This window comes from Phoxinus phoxinus (assembly GCF_949152265.1).
Source record: "Phoxinus phoxinus genome assembly, chromosome: 21".
Taxonomy (NCBI): Eukaryota; Metazoa; Chordata; class Actinopteri; order Cypriniformes; family Leuciscidae; genus Phoxinus; species Phoxinus phoxinus.
Genome location: NC_136896.1, coordinates 29,389,702 through 29,417,552, shown reverse-complemented (window position 1 = coordinate 29,417,552; position 27,851 = coordinate 29,389,702). Strand labels below are relative to the sequence as shown.

Here is a 27,851-nt window from a genome sequence, read left to right as displayed (position 1 = left end):
TGTATTTTTGTGAGTGAATGCAGCACAATTGTGAACATAAATGCACAACTTTAAAGGAGATCTTCTCAATGTTTAGATTTTTTTGCTCCCTCAGATTCCAGATTTTCAATAGTTGTGTCTCGACCAAATATTGTCCTATCCTAACAAACCACACATCAATGGAAAGCTTATTTATTCAGCTTTCATAAGATGTATAAATCTCAATTTCAGAAAATTGACCCATGTGACTGGTTTTGTGGTCCAGGGTCGTAAATGTTTTCTTTACTACACAACGTCTCGATCCAGCCTCTTACGGTTCGAGATGAAATCGGTCTTAAGAAGCTGTTTTTTAGGTGGTTCCACATTCAGGAGATTTTCATCCTCCTGTCAAAATGCTCACTAGTCTTCCTTGACCAGCCACACACTTCACTTTGAGCATATAGGGCTAACACTGTACTTTGACATTATTCTGAGGACATTGTGACCATTTACATCATGAACATGAGCAATATACAAAACCGGCTGAGCAGATTTAGCCATTTCAACAATATCCTTCTTGGTTGCAGAGGACAGCTCCTTCCATCAGGCCATTTTCATGACAAATGATATAATTGAAACGTAAAATGCATGGATTAGTTTTACACTCCAGCCACAACGTAACATGCATAGATACTACTATTAAGAACCATTTGTGCCTTCATTTCCTTGAAAGTTTCTTCATGAAGCCAATAAAACCTGTGTATGAGATGTCTCACTGGCAGTAAACCTTGTTTGTAACTTTCTCCAACTAAAACTAGATTTCCACCTCCTGAAGAGGAAATGACATCGCCTTCATTGAGTGTGGTGTGTGTAAGTCCTGTACAAAGGGGGAGGATAGAGGGTGTACACTAAGTAAAAACAGAGCGTGTCCTGTCTCGGGTTACACAGAAGAGAGAGAAAAAGAGTAGAGGAATTCATAGGCACTTTTTGGGAAGAGATTGAACTGGAGTTGCATGGAGCCCATCGGACTGGAGAATGAAGATCTCTGCCGTGCTAGCAGCTCTCCTGACTAAACTCCTCTTGGGAAGTAAGTGCAGGCGGTTTGATTTCACATGTGATTGTTCAGTATAGTGTTGCAAGTGACTACACACTGTTTTTGCATCTAATGCATGCTTCTTTTTAATGTTCATGTGTTTTTTGTGGTTCTGAGAGTTTGAATATAAAGCTGAAGGTCACCAGACAGACTAGATGTCAAGCTGACATATGCACAATATCAACGCCTCAATATAAATGCTACACTCTAAAATATGCTGGGTTGTTTCAACCCAATTTTGGGTCAAATATAGACAAACCCAGCCGTTGGGTTACATTTTTAAATGACATTTTTAACCCAACGTTTGGGTTTGTCCATATTTTACCCAAAATTGGGTTGAAACAACCCAGCATTTTTTAGAGTGTAGGCAGTATGAAGTTTCAACTGTTCATTTGTTTGTTTTTTTCCTGGTAATTCACGTTTTCTCTTCAACTATGAGTATGCTGTGATTTCTGACTCCTCCTTCACAAGTATAGAAGAAACATCCTTACTTTTTGTAACTTAAATCATGTGTGTGTATATATGCCTCACTTTGAGTTTATAAATAACACAACATCCTCATCCTCAGAAAGAACTGACACACCAGGTTGTTTTCTTCCTTAAAAAAAGTGCTTACTGGCCATGGAAAATTGTGATTGTGACAGATTTTGTATAAGTATGTTTACATCTATTTATAACTTTATATTAAGGATTTACAAGTCCATGTTCAAATTTACATATCTAAACTTTTGAATTCATAAATATACATTATATAACTTATGCCTGTATATTATGGTTTCATATACAGCAACTATTTCCAGTTTGTACATATATTTCACAAAATGATGCTTGGGGAACTGACCTTAAAAAAAAATGCATCATTTAAAAATTCAGCTTTGATCACAGGAATAAACTGCATTTTACAATATATTCACATAGAAGAAAGTTATTTTAAATTGTAAAAATATTTCACAATTTTGCTGGGGGTTTTCTGTATTTTAGATCACATAAATGCAGTCTAGGTGGGCATTAAAGACTTATTTAAAAAATATTAACAAATCTTACCGACCCCAAACTTTCGAAAACTAGTGTACACATTATATATATATGAATTTGTGGTGATGTCTGTCTGAGATCCACCCAAGTAATGTTCTCCAGATGGCCTGTCAAAAAGTCTCATTAAGCAGAAGCAACGGGGTCTGGAAAGGCTCTCAGTTTTAATTCCCCAGCATGCATTTCTTTACAATGCTCTTTAAAGCCTCAAACAAATTGCAGGCTTACACGACGGAGACGCTGAATAAAAAAAATAACAACTCGTGTTTAATCATTTTTCATCCAGTTAGCAGTCGTTTTTCTTGAACATTGCGTCTCCATGAAATGTTGCATCTCTCTCATCAATGTCATATAATTTCCAGATGTGTGCTGGGCTATCAACGTCACAGTGACTCCCTCTCCGTTCACGGTGGTGTCTGAGGGGGGGAACGTCACCCTGTCCTGTCAGGTGAGCCTGCGGCGCCGGTCCGCGAGTCTGCCTGTGGTGCGCTGGATGTTCCAGCCGGAGTCGGGACGAGAGGAGCTGCTGGTGGCCCGGGTCAACATGCAGAGGGCCAAGTTTTACGGAAACTACACCAAGAGCTTCCACAAGCCCAAAATGAAACTCACGGTGGTGAAGCACGGCAAGATCTACAACCTCCTCATCGTGAACATCAGCGAACAGGACAGGGGTCTTTACAGCTGCAGGGTGCAGGAGTTTAAGAAGCAGCGGGAACGATGGAAAGCTTTGACCAACGGCTCGGCCTCGACGCAGCTCAGAGGTTTGTCTAACGCACCGCACGGTTTAGTGATGGGAGAAGAAAATAAGCTTTGCAAAATGCTTCACTGTTTCGAACTCCTCAAAATGCCACAGGCTGGTGGTCATTATGGTGTAAATGCAACAAAAACACATTTTAGAAACCAATTGCAAATGTTGAACCTATAGAAGCTATTAACAAATCATCAAATACCACTAAGTATGAAGTGTCTGACTCTGTATAATAAGTTATTTTATTATTGTGTTGTTTGATTTATGGAGAACTTGGTTAATAACTACTCTCAGGTACCTATCTTGCACCCAGCGCAAATTACTTTATACACCGACGCATGTATCATTACTACTTTTGCACCCGACGCACTGCGACTTTTCCCTCCACAGACGCACGTCGGTAAATTAGGGAATGAACTTGCGCTCGCTGGGGCGGTTCAGCGAGAAGAGGAGGCGTGATCCGGCGCAAACGTTCCCTGGTGCTATTTTGCAGTTTCAGAAAACAATTCCGCGGATAAAACTTCTCTCATCTACACAGACGCCGCAGTTCATATTTTTGCAAACCATACATAATTACAAGGAAAAATATTTCCACACGAGAGAGATAATTGTGGTGTCCATGAGGAAGTGAAAAAATAGGCATAAATCTAGCTTACGCTTTAATCCAAATTATTCAGGCTAACTGTAGTAATGACGGATCAAACCTGTTTGATCAATAGTGGCGAGACACATCGGTATATAAGCACATCTGACAAAGTGTGTTGTCCGTCAAGAACCAGGAAACATAATTCTGAAGACTGCGAGATCACCGTTACCATCATGTAAGTGCGCTGGCAAACCCGCCATTATAATAGCGATCCGCCATGGAACAAGCGCGCCGGCTCTTAAAGGGAATGTGAGAGGACGCTCTGATTGGTTTATTGCACGTTACGCCCAAACCACACCTATGAGTAATGAAGCGACTTCAGACCAACACATTTTAGATTTGCGTCGGGATCCGCCCACAGTTACTTGTGTTTCGCGTTTAATACTTGCGTTTCAGAACGTTAAAATAGGGCCCTCTGTGTCATTAAAAAAACTACAAATTTAGACACTGATATGTGCGCAGAGATCATCCTCCCTTAAGTGGGATGAGCTACTGTATTGATATTTCTACGAAAGAAACCGTTATGACGTAACGAAGCCTCCTGAAATCACATGACTTTTGCTGTTTAATTCACAGAATCTATTTTTCATAAATGCTTTGAAGCTTCACAAAAGCATCACTAGCACTATTCCACATGCTGTTGAGAGTTTCTCTCATCTAGACTCTTAAATTGTCTCGAGGTTTGAAACATCTGACAAAATATTCACCGCATAAGCGACTGTTTTGGGGTTGTATGTGTTAGATTTTCCATTAAAAACATGTGGAAATGTGATCTAATATTTATGCGCTATATATCTGTCTTTTGGCCGCCGGGGGTTGACAGAAACAAAGTGAACACTGGCGTAGTGACAGGCAAACGCTATTGACACTGGCTGAAGAGTGGAGTTTTCCTTTACTAACTTACAGACACACAGAGGATGGAGAGACTGTCGCTCTCGGGATCCAAGACTAAATAAGTCCAGACATATTTTGAATGTATAAAGGGGTTCACAACAGCAAAGCAGCAAGAGTCATAAAAGGCGAAGAGAAAAACCAGGTCAGGAACAGAGTTTCCCAAAAAGGGGCACTTGTGCTCACTGTGGGTGGCCGTCGCATGGCCTACTTAAACACATCAGGAATCAACATGGGATGTTTGTGGCTTTTAGTGCATGTGCGTTATTATCTACATGTGAGTGTACTGACAAACATCTGGACGTCTAGGCTAAAACAAGGCAAAATTTAGGCTGTCAGTGAAAATGTACTAGACGTGCAAACCATAGCCCAAGAATATACTAGTCATCAATTAGATAAAGAACTAAAATGAGTGAAGAATTGAAACCAAACACCTTGTAATCACGGTTTACTTTGCTTACATGATGGAATATCATACATCTCGCAAGTTATTTTTGCAAAAACTACATGTAAAAAAAACGACAGGCCTAACCAAATTCAAGGTTATTTTGGCTAGAAGTGTGTTACTCATAGCCGGACTATATTGGGTCTATAGTTAACCTAGATGGTGAAATGGCGGATATTGCTTGCTAGGTATAGTTGACTACTCTGAACAAAGGGATGTATTTATTTATTTTTGTGTCAAATCGCCTCTGACAAGTAGCAAATCCAACAAAGGCTCATTGGAAAAACATGCCTCAACCTACATTTCTGCAGAAATATGTACCTATGCAAACAATTCACTGCAATGTCCTGCTGAAATGAACACTAATAGCAGTAAAACGGCAATTTTTACACAAATTAGGACTACAAGGGCGAATTATCGATTGATATAGAGACTTATTTTCGTGTGGATCACTTTTACCATAGTAGATGACTTGTAAACCAACACATTTTGACGTTAGCATCACATCAGCAGCTCCATATATTTGGCTTTTCTCACATAAGCCGTGTTTCCACCGAAATTACCCGGGAACAATTTGTCCCAGGAACTTTTTTCCCTCCAGACCAGTTGCTGTCTGCGTTTCCACCGTGGTCTAAGTGCCGTGAAGATTAGGCAACTTAGTCTGGTGACGTAGGACTGCACACTACTTTACAGTTCCCATTGGTTTTCATCCTTTGAATTTAAGCTTAAAGCTACACTGAGTAAGATTTTCTCCCATCTAGCGGTGAAATTGTAATTGACTACCAACTGAATATAATTTTCTAGCCCCTCCCATTCCGAGGGCGTTTTAACTCCTACGGTGGCCGTATTATTATTATCTAAATCGTCATTCTAGCGTTATGCACAACCATGCTTTAGTTAGCCAAGCAACTATAAAACTTTGAATTTACACAAATAGGCTGAATTACCTGTCGAGAAGAAAGCAGGAAACTTCGTCGTCCCTTTTAAAATCCTTGCTCCTCATGAGCTCTTTCCATCTTGGAAAAGCCACTCCAATGTTGACTTTGGTCTTGTTGATTTGCCTGTCACGTTGTCGCTTTAATTCTCTCTCGACTCTATTACATATCCTCGAGAATAAGCGTGATACTCCATCTTCAACAGGCTTTCAAATCTGCCGGCAGTCGCGAGTAATCTCATCACGGTGCCACTTAGTCTAAAAACGCAAAAGGCGAAGCTTGAATTTCCAGGTATGTCCCTCTTTGGCTAATGTATTTTCAAGATGGAGGCGCAACATGGCTTCCGCCATTCGAGCGACTCGCTCGTATGTATTCTGAATGGCAGATTCTACGCTTATGAGAATACTTGATTAGTTGGTTAGTAACCAATGGTTACACATGAATGAGCTTTTTTTTTTGCTAAGAATCAACTTAAATTACACAGTGTAGCTTTAATAAAGCCTGAAACTCGTCGTCGGCCCATCTATCCTATTTTTTAAACTCCATTGTTGATTCAAATAGCAAACAACTGTTACTGCACGCACCGCAACAGATAAAAAAAATGGTGGTTGAAATAAAATGCTGTGTGGAGTCAACCAATCAAAATGCGGCATGAACCAGTGACCAACCAATCAGCATGTTCAGTGCCCAAGTCCCACCCCTGAAAGTTCCTGAACTTTGAAAAAGTACTACCTCGCGAGCAGGGAAATATTTACCCGGAACTTCATTTAGACCCTGGTTCCTGCGGTGGAAACACACCGAGTACCACCACAAAGTCCCTAGTTCCTGGGGAAGCTATAGTAAACTTGCTCGGCCGCTCACCTGCTACAGCATTGCACTCGGGATGTGAAGTGCTCGGGTACAAATCCCATGAAGTTCAAGATATATGAGCTCAAAGACTTGTAGAAGCAGCTGAGATGCATGTTTGCTTCAGCAAATGTCTTCGTATCTCATGTTTGCTTTTGTTAATGCTGTCGGTCAGGTTTAGGGTCGGGTATAGACAAGAACAGCAATGGAGCTCGTCAAGCCATTTCATGGGCTATTCAATTTTAGAAGTGTAAAAACAGACTTCTAAATTATTATTTTTAAAATATTACTCAAATGTATTCATATTTTTAAAAAAATTGTCTAACTAAGGTTTTTTCTTTCTTTTAGTGCATGTCAAAATACACTTTCTAGTCGAAACAATACAAAGTTTTCAATTTAACTGCCGTAATCTGGCGAGAGAATCGGGATATTTTATCCATCAGGAACTGATCTGATTGTGAAAAGTGGGGATTACAAGTGAGAACAGATTCAAGCGGTTAAGTGGAGAGCTTCAAAAGAGGGAAAGATTCATGACGTCAGCTAAAAAAAAAGGAAAGTAATTTAATTTCAATGATAAAAAAATTACAGATCATTGTATAAACTCTTCCATACAGTTACACAAGATGTTAGTAATTACTTAGTATGGAACAATTATATACTTCAGTTGATACATAGCTTTAACTAAACTAAACTCAATTTAAATGACAATTTGTGTTTTTGATTTTAGGTCGTCCAACCATATAATAAGTGAGGTATAGTCCTAAAACCAGGCCATACCACTAAGCTCAAAACTCTCTGTTCCTAAAACACAATCACGTTTTCCACTGAGAGTATTTGTAAGGAGAGCCACTGAGTGTCTCTGCCATGTGAGGGAGGATGTGGTGCAGATTTAAATACACACTAGCACAGAGAAAGCTGGGAATACTGACGTGTTTCTGGGTTCCACAACAATAGCGAGATGCTTTGTATGAATCTTGTCAGCACGTGTTGCAAATCAATAAAGCCTTTAAGGCTGTCCCTGTGGAAAAGCCTAGATTTGAAGTAAATGCTGTATTTGTATACATTTTTGCTGTGCACATCTTTATTTCCAATGTTAAAAGCCATGCTAAATAAAGGCACGCCAACCATTAAGGAGTAAATGTCACAGAATGTGATCATTCATATTGCAGAGACAAAGGAAGATGTTAAATTCCCTACTTTTTTTTATACTCTTTCATATATTCACTACTTCTTTTCATAGTTGAATGTGTTGTGGTCGTGCAATGAAATCATTAATGTCAATTGATGCAGCTGCTCTATTGAAACATGCATCTCTATTCATGCATCTGTGAGGTCTTCAACAGATGACGTCCTGTACAGCGACATTAGCCTTTAGTAAACCACTGAAGATTTTGTATCTGGCTCTTATTTTGTCCAGATATATAAGCCATGACTCAATAGAGCTTTTGTCCCTCCCCAGTTCAGTCAGGCATGAGCAAGGGCTCCAAAAATAAGCACATTTCTGCAAGAGCCATGAATAGAGAAATAAATAGTCCGTGCGCAAGCAGAAAAAGCAGAAGACATTTGCAGCGTGGTTAATAAGAACGCATATAGGCAACTGGAAATGCATGCAAGTGTGCATGTCCTAATCTAATTCGGTGACAAACGCTACATAGAAGATTCTATTATAAAGACATAATTTTCATGCAGTTCCTTACACAATACTATGTCATGACCTCAAAACACTTTTCTCATAGTGCATGGCTTGCAAACTAACACATTTAGCCTTTTCTCACATAGTAACCTTTGCCCGGTAGCTCAGCTGGTACAGCACTACTCTCGAGATGTGAAGCGCTCGGGTACGAGTCCCGTGAAACACCAGTCATGATAAAAGAGTTGAAGGAGCTGATAATGACATGGTTCCTTCAGAAAGTGTGCTTTTATCTCACGTTTGCTTTTGTTAACACTATTGGTTCGGTTCTGTGTTCTTTTCAAACGCGATACAGCGATATTTACTGGACATTTTATTTCTGAACTGCCGCGATACATGCACCATAAAAAATTGTTCAGTTGTAAATAAAACATTATTGTTGTATGTTGCATGTTTTACAATACTATTTCAGTCTTTCTACTTTAAAATTCAATGTGTTTTTTGCAGTTTCTTTGAAATTAATTGGAAAACACCATTTTTTTATTCAGTGTACCACTACCAACATAATAAAACTGACAGATTCATGTTTTTCTGTTTTTAATTACAGTAAACTGAACATGCTTGTAGCGCCACTCATTCGTTATATCTCTTTTAAAGTATTGTATAACATACAAAAAGCAAAGTAATATCATTTTGCAAAAATGTTGCCAGTCACATTTTTCCAATGAGCCTGAGTTTAGTTTTTTTATTATGTAATGATACAGTTTTTAAAAAATCTTTTTTTTATAGAATATTTGTTTCCATGATTTTTTTTTTTAGAATGCTGTAACTAGGGAAGCACAAACTATTAATAATTCTAAATAATTCTGCTGGCACACTGTAAAAATATCAACTTAAATGACATTAAACTGACTTAAAAATTTGTTGTATACTTGCATAATTTATTTTAAAAAAAAACTTATTTTGACGAGTTAAAGCAATGTTAAAATATATGTTGTCATAACTTTTGATCATATAATTTTTTGACAGTCCAGAACACACAGGATCAATTTAACTCATTTGATTCAAGTGAGTCAAATGAGCTCTTTAGTGGTCTGTTGCACACCCAAATATGTGGCTAAACGTCGCCAGTATCCGAGGTGGCTGTGTTTGTTCGGCTGCTAGTCTTTCTGTCGTCAGCTGCCGTGGTTATGAGTATTTCAGGGCATCACAGTGGGTGTTAGCCACCATGAGCCAGGACCATATCCAGAGAGAGGGAAAGCCTCGCTGCTGTCATCCCACACACATCTTCCCCTGCAATTTACTTGATTTAACTGCATGTTTCATGTAATTATGAAGGTCTGGAGCCACAGTGATGAGTGTGCAATTCTCTCTTCTTCCTCTCGCAGTGCATGTTCTCCCAGCCGGCCGACCAAAGGAGGAACTGTGGAGTCTGTTTGAAGGTAAGCCACAAAACTGTGTTCAGACATATTCTCTTGGACCAAAAAAAATTAAATAAAATACCTCATTAAACACATTCTTTCAGATGCAGCAAATCTAATAGCTATTGTATAAATACAGATACAGATATTGACTTGGGACTATATCGGAGCGAAGCACTGCTACTTGGGCGCAGAGATATCACGCAACACCTGAAATCCCACAACTTCCGTCAACATACCGGTGTGAATATTAGCTGGCTATAGCTGATATCTCTGCGCCCAAGTAGCAGTGCTTCGCTCCGATATAGTCCCAAGTCCATATCTGCCTAGGAAATCGCCTAGTCTTAATCTGCATCGCTATTTGTACTCATTGTGAATACGCAGGCCACAAGAAGTAAATTAGGTGGGTTTTTTTTCTTTTTTTCTCACTTTTACTCAGGACATGCTAGCTGGCAACAAAGGATTCCATTCATTATGCTAAGCTAAGCTAGCGGCGACCCTGCCAAACTAAAACAATGCATGCACTGAGACAAAAATGCATTTGCCCACCTATTTAAATGTAGGACAGATGGTAAATAAGCCCTATTTCAAAAAACGGTGGTGTTCCTTTAATAGGTCACCAATTTCTGACAAACAAAACAAAAAAGAAAACATTGATGAAAAAACGTAAGGTAAATGACAGAATTTTTTACTTTAGGTAAAATCTTTTTCTCTCTCTTTTTTTTTTTTTTGCTTTTTATTGCCAGGATATGGATAATACAAAAAGGTTACACCGAATGTTGTTATATAGCCACTGCTGTGTCTTTCTGCGCAGTGGACGTACAGTAAGCATGTATTTCGACTGTGAAGTGCCGTTTCCCTTGTGTTGCAGATGTGTATCTGTGTGCTGTGATGGTGTGTTGTGTTGGGCTCTTGTGCATGTGCATGTTCACTATAGCTGTGAGCTGTCAGTATCTGCAGAGGAAGAGACGATTAAAAGGTAGGATACTTGCTGTTATTGATATAAAACAGTCTGATAAACTATTAATGTGCATGTTAATGATGCTCCTCATCATACAATCTGCTCATTGACATTTTTTAATTTGCTCCTTTTTTTTTATAGAAAACTATCATTTGGTCAAGAGCCCACAAAACAGGTGAGAAAATATGAAAAGATGAGTCAAGTCAAATGTATTTGTGTAGTGCTTTTCCTAACACAAGCTTTACAAAAATCATGATGTCAATATCTTCATGCCTTATAGTTGCATAATGCAGATTAGAGCTGGGCCAATAATATAGTTTACATTTTGTGACGATATAACCAAGATTGAGATTGAGCATTTGAGATTTGCCATATAGTACATGTCACCCTATGAGAGTTACTATACGAATAAAGTTGGACATGCTTATATACCCAACTTTATATATATATATATATATATATATATATATATATATATATATATATATATATATTTTGCTTTCCGACTGTATTTATGCAGGTAAAAGACAAAATATAGGATCAATGGGAACAAAACACCGCAAAATAAAGTAAAAAATTCCCTTTAAGTTTATTTTTCTTATCCCATTGGCAGACATTTTTTCTTGTTCAAGTATAAACTCAATACCTAAAGTAATTTTGCTTAGTATCTTGTTTTACGAATGTTTAGATATTTGTACTGGAAAAGTAAAAAAATACTCAATAAGAGTTTTTCTTTTGCAGTGTAGGATATACTATATATCCAACTTACTATATCGCTAGGTGATAATATAGTTTACATTTTTATATGATATAAAAATGGAGGACAACTTTCCTCAGAAAATGAAAGTCAAGTCAAGTCAAGTCATCTTCATTTATATAGCGCTTTTACCAATGTAGATTGTTTCAAAGCAGCTTTACAGAGATAAACGTATAATTTAAGTTAACAGAGATTGTTTTTGCTTTATAGCGGTTCTTGAATAAAGATATTTTCCAGATAAAGTTAGTTTTGATTGATTCACTAATGGAGGGGGACAACCTTCCTCAGAAACTGAAAGTGTGTCTATGTGTGTCCAGTTCAGGGGAGACGGTCACTAGTGTGGTCAGTCTGTCTCCAGCTCTTCCCAAGAAGGTGAGAAAGTACAAGAAAAATAAAAGCGTTGAGCAGCCAGATGTGCCACCAGAGATACCAGCTAAAGGTAGAGTAAAATTACTGACCTCTATATGTCACTGAAGTGCATACTGTAAATCTCAGTTTATTAATACAATATTACATCTCAGCCCCTATTGCAGACAAAATGCGAAAGCCAAAGCTTCTAAAACCTCAACCCAGAAAAGTGGTTTTGGTAAGTTACTTTTATAAAATACACAGTATTGCAAAACTGGCAAATGTTGTATTTAATATTGTATATGCGAGCTGTAACTCCTCTACTGTTATCCGTCCCAACAGCCCAAAATTGCGGAGGAGAGTCTGACATACGCCGAGCTTGAACTGATAAAGCCACTGCCTGAAGTCAAAGCGTCAAAGACAGGAACGGTGTACGCGCAGATCTTCTTTGAGGACAAGCCTGTGTAGCATTACATTTTCTTGTAACATTATTTATAATAACACAATGTTGATATTTTTTTTCTCCTCCTTTTTTTTAATACATGCAACCTTTGGTGAACTGTACATATTGTATATGTATATTCTTTTTTTTTCTTCATATGTTGATGTTTTATCTGTGATACAAGTTTAATATTTAGCAAATCCAAAATACACAGGAAATTATTCTCATCTGAAAACTGTAACTAAAAACGTGTATAAAAGCCAAGTAGTCTTGAAGGGGGAAAAAAATCTGGGTCCCACTTTATATTAAGTGGCTTTAAGTACTATGTACTTACATTGAAATTAATAATTTAATACAATGGACTTATTGTGTACATACATGTTTTTACATTGTACTTACTTATATTTTTGAAATACCTGCATGTAATTACAGCTGTAATTAATGTATGTAATTACATTTGTAATTACACTGTTGACCCTTCCCTTATACCTTAACCCACCCTTAAACTTAACCATACCAGCACACCTGTCCCTAACCTTACCCGTATCACACCTCAATAGCAGCAAAAGTGTTTTACAATAAAACATGAACACAATAAGTACATTGTACTTATTTTTCGATGTAAGTACATAGTGGGGTCATTTTTTTAACCACTGCCGACTGAAGTGCAAAAAACCCCACTAAACTACAAATATTACCCATTTAAATGTGCTGCAAATTGGACTCCTATCTGTTGATAAACTAATAATTTCAAGGACATTTGCAAAAAACACTTTTAGACACTAAAAAATAAAATAATCTCAGGAATAGTCTGGGTTCATTACAAACTCATCTCTATGCACATCTTCTGTGTATTTAAAATAAGCATGTATTTTTGCTTATATTAAAGTGCCCTATTATGCTATTTTAAAGGTTGTTCCTACAATAGATTTATATGCATCCAACAAAACACTTTAATTTTCTCAAAATATTGCAGCAATTGATCTTTTCTCACATGTCTGAAACGCTTCTATAAAGGATTCGGTCTCTTTAAACTCCACCTTTCCGAGAGCCTGCTCTGCTCTGATTGGTCAGAAGGCCCAGTCTGCTGTGATTGGTCAACTGCCAACAGCACGCTTTGGATACCAAACGCTCATTTGAATCGAAGCTCTTCCTCAGCACTTTATATAAAATGATACAAACAGTAACAGTGGCGTCGGTTTTACCGTATCAATCTCGTCCTTTAGAAGTGCATCAAAGTGGATTTGCTTTGTCAGCAGAAAACAGCGTCTTCTCAACACGAGCAACACTAACCAAACTCTTCCAGTCTCAGATACAACTACAGTGTTTGAGGGCGGGGCAGTGTAGATGTTGTTCACCGGCAGCCAATGAGGAGTATAGACTGGCATTATGCAAATTTTCAAGTCAACATGTAAAAGTGTATCTGCCAAATGAGTAAAAATAATGTAAATGTTGTGGCTTTTGAAACACTTTTTAACATTTATTCCGGTGCATGACTTTCATTGTACACTGTACAAAATTATTTTCTGAGGGAACGTTTACACGACAATGATGTACTAGTTTTTCAGTTTTTGTGTACAAATGACAATGTTGTCAAATCGATCCCCGTTCACACATATCCGTGAAAACTAAAAACGCTGTATTCTGCTGCCGGGCCAGTAGATGGCGATGTCAGTTTGTAAATACGAGCGTACAGACTGAACACATATACCCATGTGCATGACGCCACCGGTTTCACAAACACACGTTTTTGTAGTTTTCACAGAGACGATAACGGTATCCTTTTCAAAAACTTGCACTTTGAAACCCATTTTCAAACGTTTGCGTTCTCAGCTGTAAATGAACAGCCAAAACCAGTGTTGTGTGTAACGGTAACGTAACTACTTTTTTGTGTAAAAAGTAGTGTATCGCGCTACTACTGAAAATTTGGTAACGAAACATAGTTATTTTTTCAATAGTCAATAGCTTGCAATAGTCACAGGCTCCACACGGTACGTGACAGAGACTGGTAGCAGCAGAGCAGTCAATTCTGTGAATTACACTGCGCAAACCAAAAGCAATAGGCTACTACCCACCGGATGAAGAAGGGTTGGCATTTAAAATACCAAATATTAAGGATTGGCATATCAAGCTAAATATTATTCGATGATTGTTCGAAAATCCTACCTCTTCCCCACATGCTCACCGGTAAGACGGAGTTCGCTCAAATCCCGCTCGGACATTACATTTCTCTGTAGGCTACTGTAGGCTAATAGGTCTACGTGTTGTAGCCTAGTCATTAAAGAAAACGATTTAGTTTAGTATTTATGTTTAAAAAAAAAAAAGTAATATAATGTTGATTATATGAAAAGTGAAAAGCATGAGTAAGATCATAAGATACGCAATCGGGAGACAAATAGAGAGGGCAGAAATGATTTTGACCACCCCATTAAATTTGTTTTTGTAGAAAGCCTTTCTTTAAAGTGAATTTCGTTTTGTATTAATTGTATCTTAATTTTAATCAATGTTTCATCAACCAATTGCCTGGATTTAATAAATAAGAAGTAAATATAGCAGGCAATATAATCTGGACTTCTCAGGAGCTCCGCGCCGGCGCGTGAACTGGAGCTCGTCTCATAAATGAACCCAAACTCAGCGTATAAGCTTTGCCTCAAATACCTGAGAGATATATAGCAAGCTTGAAATGTTTACTTTTAAACAAAACTTCAAAACGAAAGAAAACAGACTCTCTGCTTATGTAATCCGTATGAAGTGTGCATTTCTCTCTGGCGCGTTCACTACTGCGAAGATCGCAAGTCAGCGCCAACTTCATCTTTGCAGCCGACACTGACAGAAAACACTTGTTTATTAATAAACTATTAAAATGTCTCCTTGCTATATTTGACATATTCATAATCATTACTTTTGCCGGTTCTTTGTGATATTTTTCATGAACGCGTCACCACCGCTCAATAATTAATATTGTTCTTTGGTGTTCACTTTATACAGGTTTTTCAAATGTTATTTAAATAAAAATATATTTTTTTCCATCTCAAAATCTCTCTTTTCTTCTTCTAGTTTATCAATAGGTAGAGTTCATAGTAGAACTTTATGTAGGCCTACACATTTAGGAACAGATATTGGGTTCTGCCCAAACTCAAGCAACATAAAAGTAACGTAAAAGTAACGAGTAACGGAAAAAAGTTACTTTCCAAAAGGGGTAACTAAGTAAAGTACCGGATTACTTTTTTAAGAAGTAACGAGTAACGAGCAAACACTACTTTTTAAAAGTAACTTCCCCACCACTGGCCAAAACGCACAAAAGGTTTCCCGTTTTTAGTTGAAAACAGTGTCGTTTTTTAAAAGGATACCGTTATCGTCTCTGCAAAAACTACAAAAACGAGAATTTGTGAATCCGGTGGCGTCATGTGTTACGTGTTCAGTCTATAGGCTCATATTTACAAAGTGACACCGCCATCTACTGGCCCGGCAGCAGAATACAGCGCTTTTAGTTGTTTTCACGGATATGTGTGAACGGGGATCGATTTGACAACATTGTCATTTGTACACTAAACTTTTCAAAAACTGAAAAACTAGTACATCATTGTTGTGTCGTGTTAACTCTCGTGTTAACGGCCCCTTGCTCAGTTTTTTGTTTGGTTTTCCAGTATAAATATCTAAACATTCTTTCAGAATACAAGATACATTAACTTAAGAAGCTAAATTATATAAAATAGGCTTGCTTTCTGGAAAATGTATGAAAATTTTGTGAGTTCAAGCTTAAAAATCTGCAAATGAGGAAGAAAAAAACTTTATTCAAAGGAAAAAAGTTTATTTTTCTGACCTCGTTGCCAGATATTTTTCTCGTTTTAAGCTTAAACTCAATTCATGTTTTATAAAAAAAAAAAAAAAATTGAGAAAACAAGACTTACTATCTCATGTCATTTTGCTTTTCTTGATTTAAGAATGTCTAGATATTTGTTCTGGAAAACAAAACCAATGCACTGATGGGTTTGTTGTTATTTTGCAGTGTAAATATATAACTGTTAATGTGAATGAAGACTCGAGATTATTTCTGTGGTAATGGAAAGCAGGACCACAGAAGCTCAACTTACGCTGAACCCAGAAAATTCCTTTAAATCTGTGGAAATCCTCAAGCCTGTTTGTTTTTCTTTCCTTTTTTTATGACTTATGGAAGAATGTTTTGGATTAAATAATGGAAACGCTAATGAAATATCAGGGCGTATCTATATCTGGAACAGACATGCAGGCACCGCTGACTCGACCCATTCACTGTCTGTCTGACTCTTTAAGAAGAAATAAGACACAATCTCTCACTCCAAGGATTTTCGACACTATCACAGACTTTAAATGTGCAAGTTCGTTCTTTAACTGTGAAATGTAAAGGGTCCTATGAGTTCCCACTGCCTTCACCACTAACAAGAACCATCTGTGAATGACGTAGAGACGCTCAGCTCAACACATACTGTTTTTCTCTTCTGTTTGTAAGTGTACTGTAAATTAAACATGTGTATGTGGAAGAACATGAGCACCTCTTAATGCTTTTACTGTGTGCATCACTTGCAAACTCTGTATCTAAGAAAAGAGTTGTGTTCAGTTGTGTGTGTGAACTGTGATTTGTGGGATATCATGAGGCAAATTTTCACATGTGTTTGTGTTTAAATGGGAAGTCAAGAAAGCAATGTGGAGAGAAATACGTATCTGTAGTCCTTTCATATTAATATAATGGTAAATCAAAAAGATGAAGCATTACAAGTGTCAAGTCGTGATATTTCATGCTATCTCTTACTATTTCTATTGACTAGTATTTAAAGGGATAGTTCACCCAAAAATGTTGACATCATTTACTCACTCTGTCTCTTAATAAAACCTATATTCAATGTTTTATTCGGATTTAAAGAAGATATTTAGAATCTTTTTAAAAAAATTGGACCCCATTGACTTTCACTGAATGGACCAAAAAAAGAAAAAAAGAAAAGTATCTTCAAATCAAGTCCGTTTTTTTTGTATAGTGCTTTTCAGAAAATTATGATGTTTATAATATCCTAATATCTTCATGCCTTATAGTCACAGATTTAGCGACAATACAAGCAATTAAGCATAGCTTGTTTTAAGCATCCACTCTCAAAACTTATATTCAATGTTTTATTTGGATATAAAGAAGATATTTTGAAGAATCTTTTTTAAAATAATTGGACCCCATTGACTTTCACTGAATGGACGAAAAATTTTTTTTTAAATCTTCAAATAAAGTCAGTTTCTTTTTCTTAATTTTTTTATAGTGCTTTTCGGAAAATGATGATGTTTATAATATCCTAATATCTTCATGCCTTATAGTCACAGATTTAGCGACAATACAAGCAATTAAGCAGTCGAGTTTTGCTATTTAATATATTTGTCTACGCAAGTAAACTGTTTGTATGTCGATGAAGTTGGACATACTTATATTTCCAACTTTACATAAAGAGCTGGGCGATAATATAGTTACATTTTGCAACAAAATAACTTGTTGTGCAGAATAAATAATTGCGTACAGGTTTGGAAGGCGAGTAAATGATGACAGAAATTACATTTATGAGTGAACTAACACAGCTCACAAAAGAGCAATGCCAGTGTATATACATCATCAATTATAGTCTTAGTCATACATGCAAACAATATTTTACTGACTGCAGGACACTACTAGAGTTTGTTGAAATCTGTAACATTCATGCGTTCAATATTTCACCAGTTGAGGGAAAAAAACATTGCTTATGTTGCTTTAACATGACCTAAATAAACCTAAAATAAGTCTGGGGAGACACGCCAAAACCAGGGAAATATTATACTAAAAGTAGACACGGTTTGAATTAACTCATAAAAGAAAGGTTTCCATTTTTGACCATGGGATGAGTCTCAGACAAGATTCTTTGAACGGGATCCAGGTAAACATTTATGAAGCAGGTCAGCTGAGGTCGGAGCAAAAACCACATCCTTGATTCAAACAAACTCCCGTTTGCCAGGTTTCCAGAGACCATCTTAGAGCATATAACACACCTTAAAAGTGTAACGGATAATACAAGACGGAGCTAAATCTAGGCTATTTCAAAACAGGAGATCTACAAGCTAAGTTAAGAAAGTACGAATTCATAAAACCTTAAGTCACATCAATAAAGAAGTGTGTGATTACACAACGTGAGGGTAATCGTAACATATTAAGTCTTGCTTCCTGAAAATAATTATCAAAATTAAGTGAGTTTATGCTGAAAACAAGAGAATTTTTTTTTTTTTTTAATTAAGTTTATTTCATGTTCTATATTTTTGCTAGTGATTAGGTTTATCTTAAATAAACTAAAAAGTAAAATACATCTTTGGACAATGAAAAGTAACTTTGGTGAAAGACGTATGTCTTCTGGTCAAATGAATATGTGAAAATAAATAAATAAAAATACATTAAAACCATGAGTCCTTACATACAGCATATCCAAATATACAGTCATTTATATTTAGGGCAGCTTTTACTTTTCTAAAAGGATGAAAAATGGCAAGATGTGTAGTGATGACTTTCTCATCATTAACTGTTCCCAGCAAGCTTCATTTCCCAGTCGTCACAAATCTCCTGTGTCCCATCATCACTGATCATCCAAGCTTTTCTAACTGGAGACGCCACAGACTGAGCTGGAGAAAACACGAGGGTGTCGGGCTTCTCGGAGCAGAAACCAGATCCTGGCGTGTCTGTGTAAGTGTGAAGCAGCGGTGTGTGAGGAAGCTCTGAAACGTGCCTTAGATCACCTTTCCCACACATGCACTTTGCTGATGGTCTTTTGGCGAGGATATTAATGTTTAATTTAGCGACAGATGCACTAAAGCATCTGAAGAAACACTAAGCCAAAAAAAAAAAAAAAGATTGTTATAGTGCACAAAAGGTTCAAAGAGAGTTTTGGTCTTAACCTTGTTTTAATGCTCAAAAACACATGATTACAATTGAAATACTCTGCAGTCTGCATTCATCTGTAGCCAAATAACACAGAATAAACGATGTAAACATGCTCAATATATAGCCATTTAATAGATAAAGACAGCATTCTGGGTCAGCATCCTTGATCATAATATTTTGTTGGTCCTGGAGCAAATAAACATAGACATTATCCAAACCCTAACCAGGACGTTGATCTGGGAACACTTCCTACTCAGCAGAATGACACACGCGTGTGTCTTTAGCAAAATAAGGGGATATATATGATATATATGATGCTTCCAGACCAGTCGTCACCGTACCCAGATGACCACGATCAGACCTGCAGGTGACCTGAGGTGAAGTCTTGCCATTAGTCACACTGAGTGTATGTTGAGTAGATGGATTAAAGGATCCGTTCACTTTAAAAAAAAAATTTGCTGATAATTTATTCACCCCGATGTCATCCAAGATGTCCATGTCTTTCTTTCTTCAGTCGAAAAGAAATGAAGGTTTTTGAGGAAAACATTCCAGGATTTTTCTACACAGAATGGACTTCAATGGCAACCAACTATCCCAAAATTCAGAATAAGTTTCAACTGTCCGTCTCAATGCAGCTTCAAAGTCTCGACACGATCCCAGTCGAGAGATAAGGGTCTTACCCAGTGAAACGATGCGCCATTTTCAAATTTTTTTTTTACATTTATATACTTTTTAACCACAATTGTTCGTCTTGTGCTGGTCTGAGACGTGCCACACATTACATAATCACGTTGGAAAGGTCACGTTCACGTCATCTATCTAAGTTATTTGTCTGTGTACTCAGGTACAAAAAAGTAGGGAAGGGTGAAAAACTCCATCTCATTTTCTCCTCCAACTTCAAAATCGTACGACATCCTCAAAAACCTAAATTTCTTTGCGACAGAAGAAAGAAAGACATGGACATCTTGGATGACATCGGGGAGAGTAAATTATCAGCAAAACATTTTTTGAAAGTGAACTAATCCTTTAAGTGAGTCATAACTCGATAGCTAACTTTACTAATGACTCAGAGAAGAAAGAAGAAGAAGCAAAGTTGCAGTTTAAAACAAGACTTTAGCATTTTAAAATATTCAATATTCAAGTGATTTCCAAAAAATGCATTTAGTTTTATTTACTCAAATAGTAAAATTACAATGCAATTTGCATGATCTCGGGTGCATGCTTCTGAAATATGTGTGCATGCATCAATCAAATAAACATCAAAGCAGTTTATGCACTCTGGGGCAAAATGCAATAACAAATGTACTGATATTTTTGCATGACTGTAAGTGAGTCACAACTCACCTAGAAATCTAAGGAAGCCAACTTTACTCATGACTCAGAGATTAAAGATTGAGGTGAAGAAAAGCAAGCAAATCTGCCATTTAAAACAAGACTTTAAAGCCGGATTCACAGACAGGGCTTAGAGTCGACTAAGCCAGGATTAGGTCTTAGTTCAATTAGGACTTTTAAGTAGCTTTTATAAATGTGCCTTAGAAAAAAACATTACTAATGTGCATCTCGAGACAAAACAATGGCACTGACATATTTTAAGGTCTGTCCAACACGATCACATGAAAGTGCGTATCTATACGCCGAATGTTATTTCTCGTACCATTTATACGCCAAAAATGTTTTTGCGTGCATGATACACACTGAAAACCCTTGGGTTGGATTAGGGGTGGGGAGTGCGTGCGTATTACACGCCATAAAGTGCGTATCATATGCACACAAAAACTATTTTTGCCGTATAAATGGCACGAGAAATAACATTCGGCGTATAGATACGCACTTTCATGAGATCGGGCTGGTCTGTCTGTGCAAGTGGCTTTCAGTTAAGACATCGCAAACATGCATTTGAGTCAGGGACTAGTTTAAACCTTGTCTGGGGAAACGGGGGTTAAAGATAAAGCACATCTTAATTGTTCATATTACATTTATTTCCTCACCAGGAATTGCATTTCAAGTGATTTACAAAACAAATGCATGTTTTTTTACTTAAGTAGTGAAATAACGATGCAAGTTGCATGCTCTCTCATGAATGCTTTCAATACGTTTGCATCATCAATCAGGTAAATGACATCAAGCAGTTTACTGCCCTCTCTTGGTGGTAAAATGCAATGGCTAATGTAGTGATATTTTGTGACTGTAAGTGAAATGTTATACTTAACAGATCAAAAATAAATCTAGTTGGGATTCATACTGTCAGATATATCATATTCCATGCATGACAATACTCTGGTATATCTGTATACTTATCTAACAGAGAAACAGTTCTCCACTCACTGTAAAATACAGGTCATATATAAAATGACCAGAGAACAACAAGTTCAAATAAATAAAGCTGATGACGTCTCTTTGTGTGTGTGAAACATTAAATATGGAATCGTTTAAAATCATACTGTAAAAAGTTGAGTTGAAAGGAATAGTTTAAAATCTATTTCTAACTGTCTCAAAGTGAAAATCAGAAAGGGTAAAGTGCAAAATATTATGTTACAATAGCATGCATACTCACTGACATTGATTTATGCATGACAATCTAATTTAACACATCTAATAAGAAAACCACTACGTGCTCCTCACTCACTCTGCAAACAAAGCAATAAAACTAGCATGCAGAACGACACATCTCTGTTGCCTGGAGATGGAGCAACACAAAGCCGTCCTCATGAAGGCCACGGTTCAGACTCGACAACCAGTGCTCTCTACTCATGGGAAATGAAGTGAGTCACGCTTGCCCTGCTGGTTTTTACTTAGGCTACAGGGTTTCTGAGAGAAGCTTGTGCATTATTCACACGGACGGATCCTTGACACCGACGGCCTGTAATGAAGTGCACACACACACACATGCTGTAGTCTCTGAGACGTACAGACCGCACTGTCTTCGGCTCTAAGCTGCTCGGAGATAATCACAGCCGGTAAGAAAGCACAATTTCTGTAGTATTGTTGCCATTTTGAGCACAGTTTAGCTATATCTGCTTAAGACCTGTGAAAACGGCACTAAACTATTCCTGCACTGTTCATTTTAATCTGTAAACTGCCGAGTATTAAAGTCTGCAGCACATTTAGTTTTGTTTTCCATCGCTAGGTTACAGATGTAATTATGTTATTGCCATTTGCCTTACAATTATTTATAATGAGTTACATTGGTTAACATGAAATAACAATGAAAACACTTCTAATGCATTTATTAATCTTAGTTATTGTCCATTTTAACATTTTAATACATTATTAGTTTACACCTTTTTAAGGTGACAGTTACATTGTACTTGGTTACTCAAGTAAGGAGTAATATCTCTAATTACATGTACTTACTAGGATCTGGTTTAGTGTTAGTTACTTGTAATCATGCATAATTTACTGTTATTACTATAATTAATAAGTACATGTAGTAACGTGTAAAATACGTCACCTTAAAATATAGTGTTACCCATTATTAAAATCAAAAGTTAATATTATTTCAAGGACCTGATGAACTATGAACAGTTGTATTTTTATTGACTAACTTCAACAAAGTTTAATAAATACGGTAACAAATGTACTGGTCATTGTTAGGTATACACTTTGCATGATGGGACTTTCTTTTTTTTTTTTTAAACAGGGACCATATACATTAACCTTAAAAAGGAGAGATGCATTTTACCAGGTTGTCGCACTTGTGCTAATTTTCACCTGTAGTCCCTGGGCAGGCTGATGTCAACAGTCTTACAAAAAAAATAAAAATAAAAAAAAATACACAAAAAAAAAGTAACCTTATTGTAAAGTGTTATCGACATGCCTGGATTCTGTGTCTAATAACACCAGCTTGTTTGGTAACACATTACCATAAGGTTCAAAGATAACTTGAAATAACAATGAACAACACTTTTACATCATTTATTAAAAATAATTTCTACATATACTAATAGATTTGTAAGGTATAACGGGGCTAAAGGCAAACTAAAGAAAAAAATTATCTAGGTTACTAGACCTCCCATAGTTTATGATTGCAAAAATATATATATATATATGTTTGTTGAACATTAATGGAGCAACAGATTTTGAGTGAAAATAAACCAAAAAAGTGGGTTGTTTGTTTAAAACTCTTATAAATGTTTGTGGGCACAGAGTACAAATACTAAAATAGCTAAAATAATGTTTTTTAATAACAAAGTTAATACTTGTTCAAAACAATCACTTTAGCAAAGTTTGTACTCGGTTCGGTTTATTTTTATTAATAAAATAAAAAAATGTGTTCAATAAATATACTGTCATTGAAATATGTTAATATAAAAATATATTTTTAAAATACAGAAACAAAATTATTTTAAAGATTTTGAAAGCATTGAAGGAGATAATAATTTAATTTAGATTTACAGTAGTAACAATATATTATATTTTATTAAATTATATGATTACTATCATATTTTTAAATACGGTGATTATCTCTAAGGTGGACACATAGCTTAATATATTATATTTACCATCTGAATCTAACCATATCGTATCAACAAATGGGAAAGTCAGCCGGCTGTTTATTACCATGTTAATTATTGTGCCCCAAATACCATACTTTTACATATTCTTCCGTTATTGAAAAACATTACCTTGAACAAAACTGAAAATCATTATACTACTTTAAAAATACTACATTCTTTATTTTTTACATTCATAATTTTTGCGATTCTCATTTGCTACTTAAATCTGCAACATTTTTAGTAACATCAAATACAGGTGAAACTCGAAAAATTAGAATATTGTGCAAATTAAGTTCATTTATTTCAGTAATTCAACTTAAAATGTGAAACTAATATATGATATAGACTCATTACATGCAAAGTGAGATATTTCAATCCTTTATTTGTTATAATTGTGATGATTATGGCTTACAGCTTATGAAAACCTTTTCACAATATTCTAATTTTGAATTTGGGGTTTTCATAAGCTGTAAGCCATAATCATCAAAATTATAACAAATAAAGGCTTGAAATATCTCACTTTGCATGTAATGAGTCTATATAGTATATTAGTTTCACCTTTTAAGTTGAATTACTGAAATAAATTAACTTGCACAATATTCAAATTTTTCGAGTTTCATCTGTATTAGATCAAATTAGCGCAGAATCAACTTAGCGCTGCTGTCCGCGATCTCGTCAATGATCAGCCACATTTCCACGTGCATCTTGAAAAGCAGATGTTTTGGAAAACGCTGCGGCAAGTTTGTGTGCCATCTAGTGGTTCAGAGGAATATAAAATCAAAGGCGCCTTTTACCCCGGTGCGCCTTTAGCTACGTTGTCCCCTATATCATGAATAAACATGAAGTAACAATGAACATTTTTATTTTTTTAAACTGTACATTTACCTGTATAAATAATAGCAGTTGAAGATCTCAAATGCATTAACTATTGTAAAGGAATTCTGGCTGTTTATAGTTGGCACAGTGAGCGGTGTGGTGGCAAACTGGGACAAACATTAGCCTTTTGATTTGGGCAGCGTTTCATTTCATTACACAAAGCGCTCGTCTGTCCTTCAACGGCAGCACTGATGCATGACAGTCACCTCTATCAGACACACTCACACACTTTGTCCCAATATAGTGAGTGAGTCTCCAGGGACTTTATTCCTAATCATTATTTTTCTTGGTTTAGAAAGGACAGCGTGTGTATTTACACAAGGAAACCGTCAACATTACATAACGTTGCTACCCACCCTGACTGATTGATAGGAATTTCACGTTTGCATATTGCTAAGGTAACAATACGAATAAGCTTAAATAAAGATAAGCTATAAAACAAGACTCTAAAGATAAAGTACACATATTACTCCTCAATTGAAGTGCATGAGAGACTCGACTCGACAAGCGATGATCACTGATTGTCATGATCGATAATTGCTAAGATACTCTGATAGGCATAAACAATAGTTGTGTCCCAAATAACACACTATACACACTTGTAAACGATGAACTCAACCTTATAAAGTTTACACACTTCTTGGTTATTGATGAAGCAACACATTTTTAGTAAAAAACAAAAGTAGAATCAGTCAGACTCTGATGTTGAATGACAATAACATGAGAGTCTGACTGATTCTACTTTTGTTTTTTACAAAAAATGTGTTGCTTCATCAATATTCAATAAAAAGTAGGGTTGCATGATATATCGGCCGATATATGTAAATTTTTAATGTTATCGTTTGAATTGCTTGAAATATGATTGGAATCACTTCAAAAAAGGAAAATACAATAAAGTGCAACATGTGCTGTCCTATGTAAAATTATAATGGAGAACATAATTGTGTGTTTGGGACATGGCTTTTAATAGTGAGACTTGTTTTTGTAATCAGGCTCTCAAAAATTATAGAAAAATTTGGATTTAGATTTATCGGCCAATATATCGGTTACCGGCTTTCAAATATTAAGAATTATCGTTTTGGCCAAAATGTTCATTTCGGTGCATCCTTAATAAAAATAAATCTTTTATATAGAGAGAACATTTTCCGTCAGGTTTGCCTTTCGCCCCCTTGTACTCAATAATTGCAATATTTTTATTGGTACATTTGTTGACTTCAGCATAGGAAATCAATAATTTCTCCCCTTTTTGGGTGGACGTTTTTCACAGAGCTTGTCAGATCATTATGCATTTAATTTTCCGCAAATGTTAAATGTGATGTTGCCTCAGAATTTGACCAAAAGCACATCTAAATTGCATTTAAATTATGCCCACTAGGCTTATTGTTCAGAAATACAGTAACTTACACAATGTTTCCCTGTTCATAGACACGATGGTGAAAGGGAAGAAGAAATCGAATGATCCGTCAGGTAGAAAAATCACTCTCAAGATGGCGAAGAACGCTCTGAAGGTGACGGTAGACGGCAAACGCCGCCTCGACCTCAGCAACATGGCGATCGCCACATTTCCAAAGTGCATCCTGAAGCTCAGCGACGTGGACGAGCTGGACCTCAGCCGCAACCTTCTCAAGAAGATCCCCGACACCATCGACAAGTTTGTGAACCTCCGTTTGCTGGATCTGCACAGCAACCACCTGGAGCAGATTCCTGCGGCTATAGGCCGTCTCCCGGGCCTCTACAGCCTCAACTTATGCAACAATCATCTGACCACGTCCGGCCTGCCACACGAGCTCGGGCTCTTGAGGAACCTGAGGATCCTCAACCTGGGAATGAACCGCATCGAGACTCTCCCTCCATCCGTGGCTGCTCTCAAAGAGCTTCGGGAACTGGGGCTCTTCAACAACCTCCTGACACTGTTGCCCAAGTGCGTCCAAAACCTCCCAAAACTGCAGAAGATGAACATCAAATCCAACCCCATCCCTACAGACGAGCCCCCAGAGGTGGACTGCATCCAGAGAGTCGAGTGTCTGTATTTAGTGAGAGAGGACTGCCTGTGCGCCGACTGCCTTAAGAGGTGTAAGGAGGACAGGGAGAAGTTAGACAGTCGAATAAGTGCAGCTTCTACACTAAAGAAGTCCATCTTTGCGGGTCTCCTAACGCCAAACTCTGTCGCACAAGAGAACCAGGAGTTATGGAGGTGAACATGTAGACTAGTCCAAATCACGATATGCAATACAATGATTGAGAGATGTACAAATAAACTTTCCACAAAAGCCTGTTGTATAATACAAGACGTCGTGATGGAGTTCATGTTAATGTATTTATGGAGTTGTAAGTGGGGTTTATACTGCAATAGCTTCTATGTACCACTAGGGAGTAGCAAATATCTAAACAGCCTCGGTTCTCACTGCTGCCCCCTAGAGGAGCTCTAATGACATTAGAATCACATCTGGAAAGTGTGAGCATACACTTCAACAAGTCTCGGCTTTGGAAATAGTTTTATGCTACACAAATAAATATAAATGCAAATTACTTGAAGCTATACATCTGATATTTATCCAGGAAATACCAAAGGCCAAATAGCTACTTCAGGAATCACAATTTTACGTCACTTTAAAGAGATGCACATGTTTAATGACTGTAAATGGAGAACTGAGTATAATGAAACGTGTAACAACTTGTCAGCAATACCAAAATACAACATGTTTTTACACCTTCATCTACTACTTTCACCATCATCTGTTCTTGTTGTGAAGAAAAGGTGCAGGTGAATATAATTATTATGTCCATATTGATTTTTTTTCTTCTCATTTCTCTCGAGGAACAGTTTCCTAATTAACACTCGGCTCAATTATATTGATTTCCTCACATTCGTGTGGTTTTGAAGATCTGCTCATGTCATGACAAGTGACATTTTAAGATGTATCTGCTTAAGCAGTGGAACAACAAATACACAAAATAACATTTACACCAAAATCTGTGAGACTGTGAGAGATAATAGATCTCAAGATGCATGAAATGTCCAGACTTTTTCTCTTGGTACAGTATATAAGGGTTAGAAACCATGCATAATGTAACTTGAAAGAACTACATTCATCTTATCAAACCAAATCTTGCTTAAATGCTTATTCTTAACTGAATAAACACACCATAAGCCTAGCGTATGAGGTTTGAAGTATTGTTATTTGGTGCTCCACATCTTGAAATGACTCATTTGAATGAATCTGGAGGTCTGTAATCCGATTACTCCCACCAGAAGTCAAAGTAAACTAAACGCAGCACTGCTATTAGGATAAAGTGGATCAAAGTGAAGTCAAAATAGTCTCAAACTCTGGTGGCCCGAGCACGAGGTCTGTAAAATATCACCAGTAGCGCATTCTACGTCTGAAATTATGTTATTTTATTCACAAACA

The 27,851-nt window shown here is 36.8% G+C and overlaps 3 protein-coding genes across 8 annotated transcripts in view; 2 read left to right on the top strand and 1 right to left on the bottom strand.

Moving 5' to 3' along the window:
• The window catches only part of LOC306989928 (uncharacterized protein), a 92,798-nt gene that overhangs the window by 21,349 nt on the left and 43,598 nt on the right, over positions 1-27,851 (bottom strand). For 2 of the 4 annotated variants that reach the window (XR_013795774.1, XR_013795775.1), the window contains exon 2: positions 8,792-9,656. The exons of 1 other annotated variant lie outside the window; for it this stretch is intronic. The gene's annotated coding sequence lies outside the window, so the exon portion shown is untranslated. Of the gene's footprint in view, positions 1-8,791; positions 9,657-26,379; positions 26,505-27,851 lie in introns of those variants that run through there. One more of the 4 variants, XR_013795776.1, reaches the window with a different exon arrangement.
• Positions 896-17,015, top strand: vstm4b (V-set and transmembrane domain containing 4b). Of its 2 annotated transcripts, XM_079596031.1 has the most exons (8): positions 896-1,045; positions 2,446-2,844; positions 9,613-9,666; positions 10,517-10,624; positions 10,748-10,781; positions 11,681-11,802; positions 11,885-11,949; positions 12,054-17,015. In XM_079596031.1, the coding sequence occupies exons 1-8, from the start codon at positions 994-996 to the stop codon at positions 12,177-12,179; spliced, it is 960 nt and encodes a 319-aa protein (XP_079452157.1). In that variant the 5' UTR covers positions 896-993; the 3' UTR covers positions 12,180-17,015. The 2 variants fall into 2 exon arrangements, with proteins under 2 accessions (XP_079452157.1, XP_079452158.1); XM_079596032.1 differs by lacking the exon at positions 10,517-10,624 and having other exon boundaries at positions 916-1,045.
• On the top strand, positions 18,721-27,597 carry lrrc18b (leucine rich repeat containing 18b). Of its 2 annotated transcripts, XM_079596033.1 has the most exons (3): positions 18,721-18,871; positions 21,873-22,026; positions 25,867-27,597. In XM_079596033.1, the coding sequence occupies exon 3, from the start codon at positions 25,872-25,874 to the stop codon at positions 26,637-26,639; it is 768 nt and encodes a 255-aa protein (XP_079452159.1). In that variant the 5' UTR covers positions 18,721-18,871; positions 21,873-22,026; positions 25,867-25,871; the 3' UTR covers positions 26,640-27,597. The 2 variants fall into 2 exon arrangements, with proteins under 2 accessions (XP_079452159.1, XP_079452160.1); XM_079596034.1 differs by lacking the exons at positions 18,721-18,871; positions 21,873-22,026 and adding an exon at positions 20,955-21,831 and having other exon boundaries at positions 25,867-27,100.